Raw genomic sequence first — 15,786 nt, forward strand, 5'->3', positions numbered from 1 at the left:
AGGGGAGGGCCAGCAGGGGGAGCCGGAGCTGCCCCCCCCCTGCTTTGTCACCCCCATTTTGGGGGGGGGGGGGGGGGGCACACCCTCAGGAGATGACCCCCTCGAGGGGCAGCTGGAGGTAGCGTCGCAGGGGGGGTGGCAGGGCCAGTTTGGGGACAGCGGCGTGGCAGCGGGCACCCAGGTGCTGCCGGACGGCACAGCGGGCCAGGTGCTGCAGCCGGCGCGGCTGACCTGCCATGCACACCGCCGAGGTGTAGAAATCCCGGTGCTCCTGGAAAAGATGGGGGGGAGACAGGACACGGAGGGGTGAGCGAGCTGAGGTTGGGGACACACACCCATGTCAGGGTACCCCACACCCCCTTACCTCCCACAGCTCCGGGGGCACGGTCCCCACCCAACCCTCGGCAGGGGGAATGCGGTCGTAGGCGTTGAGAACCACCTCCAGCGCCGGCGGGTGCCGGCAGCAGAACTTGAGCATCTGGTGACAGAGATGTGTCACGAAGGGGGGGGACACACACACCGCCGTGACCCCGTCACCCTCCCCAGCAACGCTCTCCTCCACCCAAATTGCCCACCTTGGGGTGGACGGGGCCGGCGCCATGGTTGAGGAGGAGGGCGATGGTTTCCTCGGGGCGCTGGTGCCGGTATTCCTCGACGGCGTGGAGGGCGCAGTCCATGGGGGTGTAACCGGCGCAGTTGGGGACGGTGGCATCGGCCCCGTGCCTCAACAGCAGCCGCACCAACCGGGCTTGCCCGTTACCGCAAGCGTTGTGCAACGGCGTGTGATCCTTGCGGCCGGCGGCACCGGGATCGGCACCGGCCGCCAACAACCGCTCGACCACCTGGTAGTAACGCTCGGCGTCCTCGGGGCGCTCGGCGGCCGAACAGGCGGCGTTGAGGGGGGTCTCGCCTTGGCGGCTGCGACGGGCGGGATCGGCGCCGTGTCGCAGGTACAGCTCCACGTGGGCCACCAGCCCCTGCCGCGCCGCCACGTGCAGGGCCGTCAGCTGCCGGTCCCTCGTCCCTAGGTTCACCCGTGCCCCGTGTGCCAGCAGCAGCTCCGCGCACCTGGGGATGGACAGACATGGGTGAGCCGGGGCTGGGGACCCCCAACCCACAGAGACCCCTGTCACCCCCTGGGGCCACTCCCCCGGGACAACCATCAGCCCCTGGGCCTCCCCTCGCCCCTGGGACCACCATCACCCCCAGGTTCCCCCCACCCCAGGACCACCGGGATGCAGGTGGGTGCTGCAGCGTGGGGTTGCAAACATCGAGTCCCCCACCAGGGAGTCCCGGGACCTGGAAGGGCGGGGCTTGACTTTAAGGGGCGGGGTTTGGATTTGGGGGCGGGGTTTGGCCCAGGGTGAGGGGTAGGGCTTATCGCTCAGGGTTTATAGGGGTGGGTGTGGTTTGGGTGGGAGGTGGAGCCTGACATGCAGACGAGGCTGCCTCTGTGGGCGGAGCTCAGGGTGTGGGTGGAGCTTTGCTGGCAGGTGAGGGTGGGGGAGGAGCTTGGTGGGTGGGTGGGGTTTGGCTTGCAGATGGGAGTGGAGGGGGGGGGCTGGGCGTGTGGGAGGGGCTGGGTGCCTGGGAGGGAGGGGCTGGCAAGCAGATGGGGCCGGTCCTGTGGGTGGAGCATGTTATGCAGATCAGGTGGGTGGAGCCGAGCGTGCAGCTGAGGCCAGCCCCCTCGGACAGAGCCTGCCGCGCAGAATTGGCTGGAGCATGGGGTGGGGGTACAAGGGGGCGGAGCCTTCTATGCAGATGAAGGGGAGGGCGTGGCCCGCCGTGGGCGGGGCGTACGGGAGGCTGTCGGGCGCGGTGCAGAGGTGCAGCGGGGCCGAGCCCTCGGCGCTCAGCACGTTGGGGTCGGCCCCGAAGGCCAGGAGCAGGCGGGTACATTCGGGGCGGGGGGCGGCCACGCTGTCGTGGAGGGGGGCCCGGCCCCCTACCACCGCGTCCACCTCCGCTCCCCGGAGCACGAGGTGCCGGGCACAGTCACCGTAGCCTCGGCCGGCGGCGATGCGCAGGGCTGAGGTCTGCTGCCGGCGGGGGCTCAGCACCCACAGCCCTGTCAGATGGGGAGGTGTCAGCCGGGGGCTGCCCCAGGTTTGCCAAGCCACCCCCTCCACCCCTCACCCTCCACCAGGCCCCCCCACTCCCCTGTAGCCCAGCACAGGGGCAGGTTGTGATCCTGCATATCCCCCCCTCCCCCCCGCCTCCACCCCCAGCTAGGAAAAGCCCTGGGGGGAAGCAAACCCAGGATCACCCCCCCCCCCCTTTTCCCAGGGCATCCTCCCTATCCCACCAGCCCCAAATTAGAGCAGCCAGCCCTCCTCCCCCCAGCCCACAAGGCACTGCATCCTCACCCATCCCTCCTTGCCCTGGTTCCCTTCAGCGCTCCCCCCAGCTCCCCCCATTTATTTTGCAGGGCACCCAGTGGGGGAAGGGAAGGGACACCCCCCACCCCGACCTCATACCCTGCTCGGGCGACCACACAAGCTCCTCGCTGACCGTCTCCAGGATCAGGTTGGCGGTGGTCTCATCCTTAAAGATGCTCTTGACACGCAGGAGGTCTCCGGTGTACAGGGCATTGTGAACAGCAGGGTCGCGGCAGTACTGGGGCCGCCGGCGGGAGGTCAGGGGGGGCCGAGGGCTCGTCGGCAGGAACCGTCGCGTGGCCGATTCCCAAGCCAGGGCTCGCCGGCGATCCTCCTGCTCCAGCAGCTCTCGCTGGAGCCGCAGCGAGCGCAGGGCAGAGGAGGTGAAGGCGAAAGTTTCCTGGGCCATAGGCACCCCGGGAGGGTAGAGGGAGGCTTAGGGGGGCAAGAAGCTGCCTCCTGCGCCTGGGTGGGGGTTATAAATAGGGCTGTGCCCCACGCACAAATGCTGAATCAAGAGCCCAAGCCTGGCCGCCCTATAAATAACTCGCCCGGGGTGGTAAACAGAGTCACGTTGGTGCAGGGCTGCCAGGGAGTTTAACCTGTTGATGGGTGCGAGATAGGGACGGTCCCATGGGGCTGGGCTGGGATCTGGGTACCCCAGAACCCCACAGGGCTCAGGTCGAGGCTGCGCAAGGGCCCCAAGGGGTAACGGCACCTCCTGCCTGGGAGAGGAGAGGGAGAGCAAGGACCCCCATAGAAGAAGGGGTTGGGGTGCTTGCAGCTCAGCAGAGAAGGGACAGATGGGGCACTGCTGGCTGCAGTGGCAGAGGGGATGGTGACACACGAACAGATGGAGCGAGGCAGGGACAGAACAGCCCTTTAATGCAGGTTTGGGAGCCAAGAGGGGCCAGCCCGCCCAGAGGATTGGGGACAGACATTGAGGCCATGTCCACCCGGGACTCCCCAGGTCCCCCCGCTCTCGGCTCCAGAACAAACACAACAGACGTACAGAGAAAGGAGGAGGTGGCTGGTCGGTGCATCGCCTGCTTGCTCAGCCTCCTTGCCAGGCCACAGTTCAGCCTAGGTCACGCCAGCAGTAACTGTCTCCCCAGCCCCATGGCTGTGCCGCAGCTCCCCGAGGTCAGCAGCAGTCAGCTTGGGCTGGAGTGGAGAAGAAATCCTCGGGCAGCTCTCCCAGCAGCCCATCCAGGTCATCTGTACAGGCAAAGAAGGATGAAATGCATGAGTTTTACTTGTGTATAGAGGAGGAATCAACTCCACATACGGGGGATGCAGTGGGACAAGGGCCCCTCTTTAGCATTACAGGGGAGGGGAGACACTGCCCAACCCCAGGGCCTGTTTTCCGCAAGACATTGAGCTTTTCCTCCCCACCCAGAGCGGGTCCAACTCACCCACATCACAGACGTCAGCTCCCACTGGCTCTTCTTGCCCAGGCCCGGGGCTCTGTGGGTGCAGGGAGAAGCCCCCAGAAGACCGCTCTGTGCTGTGGCTGCCCATCCTCGATCGTCCCCAGTCCCCAGGGGCAGGGACATGCCGGAGGGACTGTGCAGGGTGGTCCAGGAGTAGCCCAGCCTGGGCAGGGACCTGCAAAACCCAGCAAAGATTAATTGTTGGAGGCCCACAGGAGGATTTCTCTGTCCCTCCCAAGCCTCCCCCTTCCTCCCCGGTTGCTCCCGAGGGTCCCAGCAGTCCAGACACCCTAGCAATACCCTTGGGGAGTCCCAGCATCCCTGTCCCTCCAGGGCCAGCAGCACCATGCCCTCCCTTCACCTTCTGCTGCGACGGCGAGGACTGTGAGAAGCTGCCCTCAGGCTCCGGTGGGTAGATCTTGAGCAGGTTATTGGGGGTAACGTTGAGGTAGTGGTTGCGGTGGGATGGGGAGAAGACTCCCACCTATGAGGACAGAGTGGTGGATCAGAGCCAGAGCTCTGGCTATTGCTGGAGCTGCTGGCTACAGCCTGAGGAGGAGCTGGAGAAGCCTCCTGTCCCATTCCCCCAGGATGGGAGCCTGGCAGCCAGGCACAGTGACTGTGGGTTAGCGGTGCCTGTGGCAGAAACAGCCCCAAACACCACGCTGCTGCCAGAGATTTGCCTTCGCATGTCCTACCTGCTTCAGGAGCAGCACTGAGCCAGGCCTGAGCTCGCTCTGTCTCTCTTCCAGCAGCAGGCGATGCACCGTGCCCTGTATTTCTCCTGCAGATGAGGGGACCCATTAGCTGCAGGGAACGATAGCCAGGAGCCCCAGCCCAACCCGGGCACGAGCATGGCTGCGCTTACCAGTTGGGTCCCTGAACACGGCACCAGCGTCAACATTGGTCCTGGTCAGGGTCTTGATCATTACCGCCATGCTGGGGACCTTGTTCTTTGGGAGCTGCTTCAAGGCTGCCTGAACACGTAGACCCTCATCACACCGATGTCCCCAAGGGCAGCCCCATGGGGCCAGGGGACGTTTGCAGTCAGCCCAGCTCAGCCCCCTCCCCACATTGATGCCCGGCCCTGGAAATGACTCCAAGGGGCAAGGGGAAAGCCAGGAAGCCAAGACCCCAGGGCCGGTGCCCTCACCCAGGGCCTCCCTCACCTTCCGCAGCACCATGACCACGCTGTAGGTCCTGAGGAAGCAGCCAGGGTCCCTCTCATCCAGCCCCAGCTCTGTCTTCATGGCAAGCCAGGGGCCCTTCCCAAAATCCTCTTCTGTGGGTGGCGAGGAGCTGGGCAGTCCCTGGAGTCACACGACAACCACAGTCACCACCCCACAGCTGAGCCAGCATGTCTCGCAGCTCCGTCACAGCAAGGGGGGAGCCCTGGGGACCCCCTCCCCTTCCAGCATCACCCTCTGAAAGCTGCGGCCTCAGGGACTGCCCACAGCACCGCCACCGAGATTCATATCCAGCTCTGTGCCAGAGCAGGGGGTTACCTCTGTCCGTGGCTTCGCCACAGCCCCGTGAGCTGGAGTTTGGGGAGCAGAAACAAGGATCTCCTCCAGCAGCTTCCCGGCGTGCTTATGGGAGAGAGACAGAGAGAGAGAGAGAGAGGTCCAGGGTTTTACATCTCTTCACCAGCTGCTCCCATCCCCTCCCACCCCATCCCCTGCACCCACCTGCTGGGGCAGGATCCCGGCAGGCCCCGGGAACCGGCGAGTCTTCCCCTGCGGTGGGAGACGGGGGGCAGCCCCGGGTGCTTTGCTGGCCGCCGTCACCAACTGCACGAGGTGGTTGGTGACCACTGGCGTCTGCAGGCTGCCTGGGGCCGGCCTGGGCGGCTGCCTCGGCGGGGGCTCCACACAGCTCATCAAGGCTGGCGGGTTGGTGGGAGGCCCAGGGGGCAGCCGGGGTGGGGGGCAGCTCTGCCGGGGAATCTGCGCCATGGGGGTCCGGGGCACCCGCAGTGCCGCGGAGGAGCTGCTCGCTCCCGGCCGACATGGGGATGCTTGGAAAGGCCTTGGGGCTGGACCCCTAGGAGCAGGGACAGAGCCCCAGGAGCCACCTGGTTTTCCCAGGGGGATGGTGGGGGGTCTGGGGGGGCAGGCACCAGCTGCGCTGGGACGCAGCACCAGCTTAGGAGTGGGAGCTGCCTGTGGGGCAGGCTGTGGGTCCTGCCTGTCCTCCAGCCCCCCAGAGCCAGGGGAGACCAGCTCCTCTCCCACCCGCAGCTTCTTGGGGGCCCCCCATTCCTGGGGGCTCTCCTGCCCCATGTGTATCTGTGGGGGCTTCTCCCACCGGCCTGGGGGTGGCCGGGCAGCACCGGCCCCTGCCGGCAGCTCAGGGCCCTCCAGCTCCATGCAGGCAGCCAGGAAGAGATCATTGTCCAGCTCATCCTGGGGGGCTGCTCCCTGGGCCGGGGGTCCCCGGCAGCCCGTGGGCTGTTCCTCCTGCCTGACGAGGGGCCGCAGGCCAGGGGGTTTACCGGCACGGTGACCAAGCTGGGGTCCTAATGGGCGGAGGCACTGCAGGCTGGGAGCTGGAGACTGCACACTGGGAGAGACTGTGCTATTGCTGGGTGACAAACGTCTGGGGACCACAAACTGGTTCTCTGCATCCTCCACGGCGGAGAGGAAATCCTGCAGGAGGAGAAAGCACCGGGCAGCCAAACAGCCCTGTCCCCCCATTCCCTCTCCCATGTCTGTCCCCTCCCCTCCCCCCCGAGCCACCCATGGGGTGACCGGGCCAGCACAGGACCCTACCCTGATGGCCCCAGGGGATTAAACCCACGGGCGAGCCACCTCGTAATAACTCGTTAACACCGTTTAACGAGTCACCACCACCACCGGCACCCACCAGCCAGGGGGTGGGGGGTTTAAAGCCACCCCCGTGGGTGTTGGGGTGGTGCCAGACCCCGGCGGTGTCCCCAAGGCTGTCACCGGTGCCAGGCAGGTGCCGTCCCCGTCCCTCACCTCATCCGCCAGGTCCCCGTCGGTCCCAAACAGCTTCTGGAGGCGGCAGGCCTGTGGGGAGGGGGAGTGTGGGTAAAGTGAGGGCCCCCCCATCCCGGCTGCGGTCACGGGGTACCCCACTGTCCTGTGGGGACCCCTGAACCACCCTGTCCCCCACAGGGAGGCCTGAGGGGCTCCCCACTCCCTCCCCTCCGGGGAAGAGGGGGACGACGACACCCCACGCCTCCATTACCGGTACCGCAGCCTGTGGGGACCGGAGAAGACCCCGAAGGCCCCGTGGCGGTGACCCTAAACCTCCCTCTCCCTTCCCCGGGCCGGGCCCACCCTATGGGGACCCCAAACCTCTTCAAGAGGACCCCCAAACCTGACCCCCTTACACCGCCCCCCGTTACCATAGCAGCGGCAGGGCCCAGGCCCTGGAGGCGGAAGTGGCCGAGCCGGGACGCGAACCCGCGGCCCCGCCGGGGCGGGCGGGAACGGCCCCTTTAAGGGCCCCGCGCCGCCTGTCGGCGGGCAGGAATGGGGCCGCGCCTCTTAAAGGGGAGGTGGCGGCACCCACCCCGTCCGTCCGTCCGTCCGTCCGTCTGTCCGTCCGTCCCTCGGTCCGCCCTGTCCGCCCCTCCCCAGCCCCGTGGGTCCCTCCTGCTGCCGCCGCCCCGCGCTCACCCACCACCCCTCGGGCACCCACGCGTGGGTGGGTGGGCGTCCGTCCGTCCCCGCGTGTCCCCTGTGCACACGCGTGTGCCCCGCGCCGCCAACCCCCCCCCCCCCCCGCTCCCCGCGGCCGTGACTCACCGCGGCCCCGGCGTGATTCATCCCCGCACGCCCCCGCGTGGGGCCGCACACGCAGCGCGGCCGGACCCGCCCCCCCCCCTCCCCCCCAACACTGCACACAGCCCCCCCCGGCTGTCACACACACGCGTGTGCAATTGCACAAGCAAGTGCTGCCAGCCGGCTGGGGCGTGTCTTGCACACGCGTGTGTGCGTGTGTGCGAGGGCGGGCCGGCCCCTCGTGCATGCACGCGCGCACGTGCTGCCCGCCGGCCGGCGTACTCACACGCGTGTGCAGCCGCGTGCCAGCCCGTCACACGGGTGCACGCACACGCGTGTGTGGCTGCACACAGCGCTGCGCGCTGGTGTGCCCTTGCACACCCACTCGTAGGCGCCGCTCGCACACGCGTGATTCCCTGCCAGCCTCTCGCACGTGTGCATTCACCCGCGTGCATTCACACACTCGTATGCAACAGCGATTGCACACCAACCTCTTGCACACGTGCACGCGTGCGTGCGGCTGCACGCCAGCCTGTGGCACGCATGCCGGTGCCCGTCACTCGCACGTGTGCCGTTGCACACCAACATGCTCGCATACGTGTGCCGTCACACACATGAGCCATCATCACACATCAGCCCATGGTGCACACACGCGTGTCATTGCATGTCGGCCTATGGCGCACTCACACGCACTTACACGTGAGTCATTGCACAGTAGGGCGTGGAGCACGCTCACGCGCGTGTCATTGCACGTCAGCACACGGTGCACACTCACATGCATTCCACTTGTGCGCTATCGCACGCCGGCCTGTTGCACGCTCACACGTGTGCTATTGTATGTTAGCACATCTGCACGCTCACGTGCGCTCACAGGCGTGCCATCGCACACTAGCACATGGTGCACACTCACACGCACTCCACGTGTGCTATTGCACACTAGTCTGTCGCACGCTCACACGTGTGCCATTGCACACTAGCGCATGGTGCACGCTGACACACACTCCACGTGTGCAATGTTGCACACTGGCCTGTCTCACGCTCATGCGTGCCATTGCACGCTAGCACATGCTGCACACTCACACGTGCTCACGTGGTGCCCTTGCACACTAGCATATGGCGCACACTCACACACACTCTATACATGCACTATCGCACACCGGCCTGTGGCACACACACACGTGTGCCCTTGCACGCTAGCACGTGGTGCACACTCACATGCATTCCACATGTGCGCTATCGCACGCCGACCTGTTGCACGCTCACACGTGTGCTATTGTATGTTAGCACATTGTGCACACTCATATGCGCTCACACGTGTGCCATTGCACGCTAGCACATGGCGCACACTCACACGCGCTCCACGTGTGCTATTGCACACTAGTCTGTCGCACACTCACACGTGTGCCATTGCACGCTAGCACGTGGTGCACACTCACACGTGCTCACGTGGGTGCCCTGCACACTAGCATATGGTGCACACTCACACACTCTACACGTGCACTATCGCACACTGGCCTGTCGCACACTCACACGTGTGCCATTGCACACCAGCACACTGTGCACACTCACGTGCATTCCACGTGTGCGCTATCGCACGCCGGCCTGTTGCACGCTCACACGTGTGCTGTTGCATGCCAGCACACTGTGCACGCTCACATGCGCTCACGCGTGTGCCCTTCCACGCTAGCACACGGTGCGCGCTCCCACCCACGCTCCCACTCACACGCGTGTGTCATCACCCAGCCCCCCCACCCCCCTCCCCCCGCTGCGGGGCCCCTTTAAGACGCTCCTCCCCCCCCCCTCGCCCCGCCCCGCCCCTCCACGCCCCGCCCCCCTCGGGAGGGGAGGAGGAGGGGGAGAGGGGGGGAGGGCGCGAGGCTATTTTTAGCGCAGGGTTCCGTCACGTGACGGCGAGTGACGTCACCGAATGTTGTTGTCGGGGCGGGCGGGGCCCCGCTGCAAAGATGGAGGGGCGGCGGGGCGCGCGCGGGGCGGCGCGGCCGGGCACGGCGCAGGTACCGGGGGGGGGGGGGGGGGGGCCGGAATGTGTGAGGAGGGGGGGGGTCGTGTAATGCCGGGGGGGGGGGTGTCGGTGCAGCGGGGGTTACCGGGAAGGGGGGGGAGGTTGCAGCGTGGGGGGGCACCGTGCAGCAATGCTGCGGGGGGAGGGGGGGTGTGTGTGTGCAATTTTGGGGGGGGGGGTGTCTCTGTGCGTTGCCGGGGGGGGGCGATGGGGTTTGCGCCGTGTAGAGCCCCGGGGGGTGGGGGGGGTGGGGGGCGCGGGGCGGGGGGGGGCCGTGCGCCAGCGCGGCGGCAGCTCCGCAGCGCGGGCCCTTTGCAGGCGGGGGGGGGGGGGCCTGTTGTATCGCGCAGGGTTTGGGTCTAACGGTAATGGCCCCCCCCCCGGCACGCCGTGGGGTCTGTCGAGCCGCTGGACGTGCCCCCCACGCGTGACCCCTCCCGACCCCCATCGTGGGGAGAGGCCGTGCGGTGGAGGGGGGGGGGGGGGGCTGCAGCACCGGGGGGGGGGGGCTGCCCAGCCCTGAGTGTGTGACCCCCCCCGTGGGGCTGGGTCCGACCCCGCTGCGGAAGACCCACGGCGGGGGGGGGCCACTCGCGTCCCTATGGGGTGACACCGCGGTTGGGGAGGGGGGCGGCCTTCCCCACCAGGCTCCCCCTTTGTGCCCCCCCCCCCCTTTTTCTGCGGAGCCTTGTGTAACACTACCAGCCCCCCCCCCCCCCCAGGTCCCCTCCGTGTCCCGTCCCCCCCCCCCCCAGGTCCCCCTTTCTCCGGGGCGGGGGGGTGGGAGGCAATGGGGCCGCATCCTGCCACCGCCGCCTGCCAGCGGATGCTGGGGGGGTGGGGGGGGGACCGGTGCTGGATCCAACCCTTAGCTCTGAGCAGCCCAGGCCCCCCCCCCACCCCCCCCCCCCAGTTTCGTACTGGGATGGGGGGGGGGGCGGGGAGGGCAGCAGGCAGGGTGGGGGCTAAGGGTGCTGACAAGGGTGCTTGGTCCCACAGGGGTCCCGGGCGGCGTGGGCACAGCCCCAGCACCGCGGCCGGCGCTGACGGTCTCTCCGGATTGCCGCCTCTCCGCGCCCCCCCCCCCCCGGCACCGCTGTCACCCGCTGGCCACCATGGACCCCCAAAGCGATGCAGGTGAGACCCCCCCCAGGGACACCGCGGTTTGGGGGGGGCGGGGGGCTGCACCCAGCCGGGCACCCTGTGCCAGGCATCGTCCCCATCCCCCCCCCCCCCGGCCCTGCGTGGGGGTCAGGTCCCCACCGTGACCCTGGAGTGTGTCGTGTCCCCCCACCCACGACCACCCCAGCACCCGTGGGGGACACACACACACACACACTCCGGTGTGCCACGGCGGCACCTGACCCGGCACGGCACATCAACACCGGGCGCCCGCCGCCACCGTCGTCGTGGTGCGGCTCATTAGCGCCCGCGTGGGTGTCACCGTGCGAGACGGGCGCGTGCGGCGGCGGCGGGCGCAGTGCCGGGGCCGTGCCGGGTGCCTGGGGGCTGTGCCGAGCTCAGCCGACCCCTTCCCCGCTTATCCCGGACCCCCGACATCCACCCGTCGCCGGAACGGGGAAACTGAGGCAGAGGGTCGGGTCACCGCCGTCCTTGCGGCGCGGGTGGCACGCGGCGGCTGCTCCGCTTCTTTACGGGTGAAATCCGGCGGCACCGTTCGACGGCGGGTCCTCGCGGACCCCAACGTGCCGGGACGCGGGGTCCACTCGGTGCCGTCCCGCGGCAGCGGCGCACGGGGACAGCCCGGGCGACCGCGAGCCTCCGCGAGGGCCGTGCCCGCGCTATATCGGCTGCCGCTGGCTCCTCGTCAAAGCCGCCCTGTAATTAGCCCGGTGGGAATTCCAACGACATCTGGACGTGCATGCGGCCCCCCCCCCCCCGACACTCGGCCGGCGACGAGCGGCTCCGCCGACCCCCACGGCCGCCCGCAGCCTTTGGGACTCTCGGGAGGGGAAACTGAGGCACGGGGTTGTGGCGGAGCCCACCATCCCACTGGATGCAGCTGGGGACTCGCCGCCGGTTTGGGACAGAGGTGTGTGTCCCCTCTGTCCCCAACCCCCCCCCCGGTGCCGCTCGCCCCCCGTGCTGCCGCTGCCCGTTAGCCGCCCGCCGATATTTTTGGAGCGGCCGCAGGGCTGGAGCGCCGCCCGGCCGTGCCTGGCACGGGGCTGGCACGCGGCGCGGTGGCACGGGGACACGGCCCGGCCGCCTCCGCTTAATGCCCGCGGCGCTTTCCTCGGGGGTCCCCTCCTGGCCGTGGCTCCGGATCCGGCTGGAGCTGAGCCTGGGGCGGGGGGGGGGGGGGGATGGTTTTGGGGTCCCCTTGGGGATGAGGCCCTTTGGCTGCTGTGATGAGTTGGGCAGGTCTCAGCCGGGCATCCCCGGGGGCTGCATCCATCGCAGGGACACGGCGGAGGGCACCCCTGAGCCTGGAGGGGGGGGGGTCCCCAATCATTCTTTGGGTGCTCTGTGTCCCCCAGGGTTCTCCGCTTGCACCCCTTTCCCACACTCCCCCCAAAACTGGGCTGTACTGGGTGGGGGGTCCTGCAGGAGCCGAGCACAACCCCCCCCCCCCCCTCCCCAGCATCGCACGGGTGACGGTACCACCCCTGGGGGTCCAAGCACCCAGCTCCCCTCCATCCCTCCTGGCGTGCCTGGGGGGGGTCCCCACTTCCCCCCCACCCCAAATCCCACAGATGTGCCACCACCTCTGGATGGGGCTGCCCATGCCGGGCCACCTCCCTGTCCCGGGTGGGTGCCCCGTGGCGGGAGAGGGGGGGGTCCGGCAGCCGGGAGGGCTCGTTCCCGTGGCCTCCTGCCCGCCGGCGGCACCAGAAATAGCTGGGCTGACGTCAAACCCCAAAGCACCCCGAGGAGGGGGGGGGCACGGGGTTGGGGGGGGGGGTGGGGGGGGCAGCCCATAAATATCCCGGCTATTAAAAGTCTCGGCTTGGGATTAACACGCTGGTAAATAAACGTGGCTGCCGCCGGCGGAGGGGGGGGTTACGTGTGGATGGGGGGGTGGGTTGGGGGGGGGGGGGGTCCCCATTTTGGTTCATTGTCACCCCCAAGCCTGGCTCCGCTGAGCCGCTTCGGGTCACTGATCCGGCAGAAAATGCGCTGAGTCGGCGTCTGTGCTGTCTTGGGGATCCCCCCCACCCCCCCACCCAAATCTCACTTGGGGGAGTCGCGGGGGGGGGGGGTCCTGGGTGGGGGGGGGGGGGGGCCGCTTGCCTTCACTTTCCCATAGTGGGGGCTAATCCCCCTCCGCATAACCCGGATTTTATTCCTGGCAGCGCTGATGCGGATTAACGTCCCCGGCAATTAGGGGCTCGACAGGGACCGTGGCCGGGGGGGGGACACACACACACACACGTGGGATGGAGCTGAGGGTGCTTTTGGGGGGGGGGGGGGGATTATGATCCTGCTGTGGGGCCCCCCCCCCCCACCATGCAGGGTCAGCCCCTCTCCCCCAGTCCCCAGGGCAGTTTGGGGGGTGCAGCCCGGTGTCCCCGGAGGGGGCTGTGTCACGGGGGGGGGGGGACACACACACGACGCACCCCGTCCCGTGGGAGCTGTCGTGGCTCCCCCCGGCACGCTGCCCTATTTATAGCCGGCTCCTCCCGTGCGCCGGCTATTTCCAGGCGCCGGAGAGAAGAGCCCAGCCGGGGGGGGGCTGAGAGGAGGGTGAGGGGGGGGGCCACCCAGTTCTGCCCAGGGTGGGGGGGCTGGACCTGCTCCCCTCATCCCTAACCTGCCCCCCCCCCCCCCCCATTCCTAGCCAATGGCTCCCTTGTCCCCCAATGTCGAGGGGGTACGGTGGTGGCTGGGTTTTGGGGGGGGGGGGGGGGGGGCACACATGCCCCAGGGCCCCCCCCCCCCCCCCCGCTGCCCATTTACAGGGGGGGTGGCTGTTTCTTCGCAGAGGGGGGGTCCGGTCGTGAGCCCTCGCTGGAGCTCCTGTCCTGCGCTCAGCTCCACGCCCCCCACCCCACCTCAGGTGAGTGTTGGGGTGGGGGGGTCAGGACCCCCCCCACCCCACTCCTAAACCCGGTGGCATCCTGCCCAGCACCGGTCTGTCCCCAAATGTCCCCAAGCGTTGGGACATTTTGGTTGCGTGTCGTTGTTGTCCCCCCCCCCCCCCCCCCCGACCCCGAGGCTCTCCCTTGTCGCAGGGCTGGGGTTGGGGGGGGGCACCAGGGGTGTGTGCTCCCCCCCCCCAGCATCGTCCCTGTGCCCGGTGACAACCACGGTGCTCTGGGCCAAATCCTGCCCAGGGACCCTGGTACCCGCAGGCAGCGCTTCTCCCCCCACCCTCCCTGAATTTCGGGGTGTCCCTTCCCTGGGGTAGCAGATCAGCTGTGCCTGGCAGGGGGGGGGACACACACACGCTCCCCCCAGCCCTGCGGTGGCCAGTGTGGTCCCTGGCAGGAGTGGGGGGGGGGACACCCTGGTCCCCAGCCCCACGGTGGGATGGGGGGGTTCCCCTGGTGGCTCCGAACCGGCTCTGGGGGTGGTTTTGGGTGGTGGGTGCTGGAGGGTGCTGCCAGCTGGGGGGGGGGGGGCACGTGGGGACGTGGGGAGGGCGACGTGGTTTGGCACGGAGTGGGGGGGTTAAGCGTGGCACGGCGGGGTGCTGCGGTGGGGGACGGTGTAGGGGTGTGCATGCCCTCGGATGGGTGTGCGAGGGGGAGAGCTGCGCTCCTTGCACGGGTGTGCACGGGGGTGCAAGAGGGAGAGCTGCTCTCCTTGGTGTGCAAGGGGGAGAGCCGCTTCCCTTGTTACGGGTGTGCAAGGGGGAGATCCACTCTTCGTGCATGGGTGTGCACGGGTGTGCAAAGGGGAGATCCGCTCTTCTTGCACAAGTGTGCACGGGTGTGCATGGGCGCACAAGGGGGAGATCCGCTCTCCTTGCACGGGTGTGCAAAGGGGAGATCCTCTCTCCTTGCACAGGTGTGCATGGGTGTGCAAGGGGGAGATCCGCTCTCCTTGCACAGGTGTGCATGGGTGTGCAAGGGGGAGATCCGCTCTCCTTGTATGGGTGTGCACAGGTGTGCGAGGGGGAGAGCCGCTCTCCTTGCACGGGTGTGCATGAGTGTGCAAGAGAGACCCGCTTTCCTTGCATGGGTGTGCAAGGGGAACAGCTGCTCTCCACGCATGGGTGTGCAAGTGGCAGAGCCGCTCTCCTTGCACGAATACATGTGAAGGGACGCGTGTGCGAGAGGCAGGTGACCCCCCCCACCCCACCCCCCCCCCCCCCCGTGTCCCCATTACCCCCAGGACCACCCCCCCCCCCATTGCACCCCCGCAGTGCCAGCCCTCGCAGAAAGACCTGGGGGCCCTTTGGTTTGGGGAGGGGGGGGGGGGCCGTGGGCACCGAGGGGTTAAGCAGCCCCCATCCATCCTGGGGAAGGGGCTGGGGGCTGCAGGGTGGTGCCCCCCCCCCCCCCCCCCTCTTTGGCAGGGTGGTGGCCCAGCAGGGTGGGGTGGTGGCCCCGGCCACTTGCCAGCCCAAAGCCACTTCTGAGCCCCTAAGTGCAGGTTTGGCTGGGGTTGGGCCAGCTCCTGCCCTGGCCCCTCCCGGGGCTATTTTGCCCAAAGCCACTTCTGAGCCCCTAAGTGCAGGTTTGGCTGGGGTTGGGCCAGCTCCTGCCCTGGCCCCTCCCGGGGCTATTTTTAGCCCCCCCCGCCCCCCCCCCCCATTGCTGCCTCCCCTCCCACCCCAGGGCTGGGTGCTGTCACCCCCCCCCATTGCACCCCAACACCCAGCAGGGTGGTTTTTTCACCACCCCCCCCCCCCAAACTGGGGGGGGCTGTCAGGTCTGGGGGGGGGGTGCAGGGGCACCCCAGTGTGGTGTCCCCCCCCCACCCCAAATCCTCCCCTCACCCCCCCCCCCCCGGAGAACCAAATCCCCCCCTGGAGTTGAACTGGGATGGTGAAGGGGGGCTGGGGGTTCCCTCTTGCATGTCAAGGGGGGGCTGGCACTGACTGGGGGGGGGGGCTGCTGGGTACTGGTACATACTGGGGGGGCTGCTTGGCATGTGGGGGGGGGGGCTGGTTAGCTTTTGGGGGTTGCTGCGTGGCTTAGGGGGTTGACTAATACGGGGGGGGGGGGGGGAAGCAGCGCTGGGGGGTGCAGTACGGTACTGGGAAAGGGGGACTGACAGGTTTTTGG

At 68.3% G+C, this 15,786-nt stretch overlaps 2 protein-coding genes across 3 annotated transcripts; both read right to left on the minus strand.

Moving 5' to 3' along the window:
- Positions 1-85: 85 nt before the first annotated feature.
- Positions 86-3,482, minus strand: ASB16 (ankyrin repeat and SOCS box containing 16). Its single transcript, XM_049800906.1, has 6 exons — positions 3,394-3,482; positions 2,481-2,846; positions 1,804-2,071; positions 576-1,068; positions 365-478; positions 86-271 (listed from the first exon to the last, which is right to left on the minus strand). Exons 2-6 carry the CDS (start codon positions 2,788-2,790, stop codon positions 86-88), a joined length of 1,371 nt encoding a protein of 456 aa, XP_049656863.1. The 5' UTR covers positions 2,791-2,846; positions 3,394-3,482.
- On the minus strand, positions 3,245-7,336 carry HROB (homologous recombination factor with OB-fold). 2 transcript variants are annotated; one of them, XM_049800905.1, is made up of 10 exons: positions 7,188-7,336; positions 6,796-6,846; positions 5,503-6,462; positions 5,320-5,403; positions 4,984-5,124; positions 4,683-4,791; positions 4,513-4,598; positions 4,176-4,298; positions 3,797-3,989; positions 3,245-3,599 (listed from the first exon to the last, which is right to left on the minus strand). In XM_049800905.1, exons 1-10 carry the CDS (start codon positions 7,188-7,190, stop codon positions 3,526-3,528), a joined length of 1,824 nt encoding a protein of 607 aa, XP_049656862.1. In that variant the 5' UTR covers positions 7,191-7,336; the 3' UTR covers positions 3,245-3,525. The 2 variants fall into 2 exon arrangements, with proteins under 2 accessions (XP_049656862.1, XP_049656861.1); XM_049800904.1 differs by lacking the exons at positions 6,796-6,846; positions 7,188-7,336 and having other exon boundaries at positions 5,503-6,789.
- Between the last annotated feature and the right edge of the window lie 8,450 nt (positions 7,337-15,786).

The sequence above is a fragment of the Accipiter gentilis genome, chromosome 5, assembly GCF_929443795.1.
Source record: "Accipiter gentilis chromosome 5, bAccGen1.1, whole genome shotgun sequence".
Classification (NCBI taxonomy): domain Eukaryota; kingdom Metazoa; phylum Chordata; class Aves; order Accipitriformes; family Accipitridae; genus Astur; species Astur gentilis.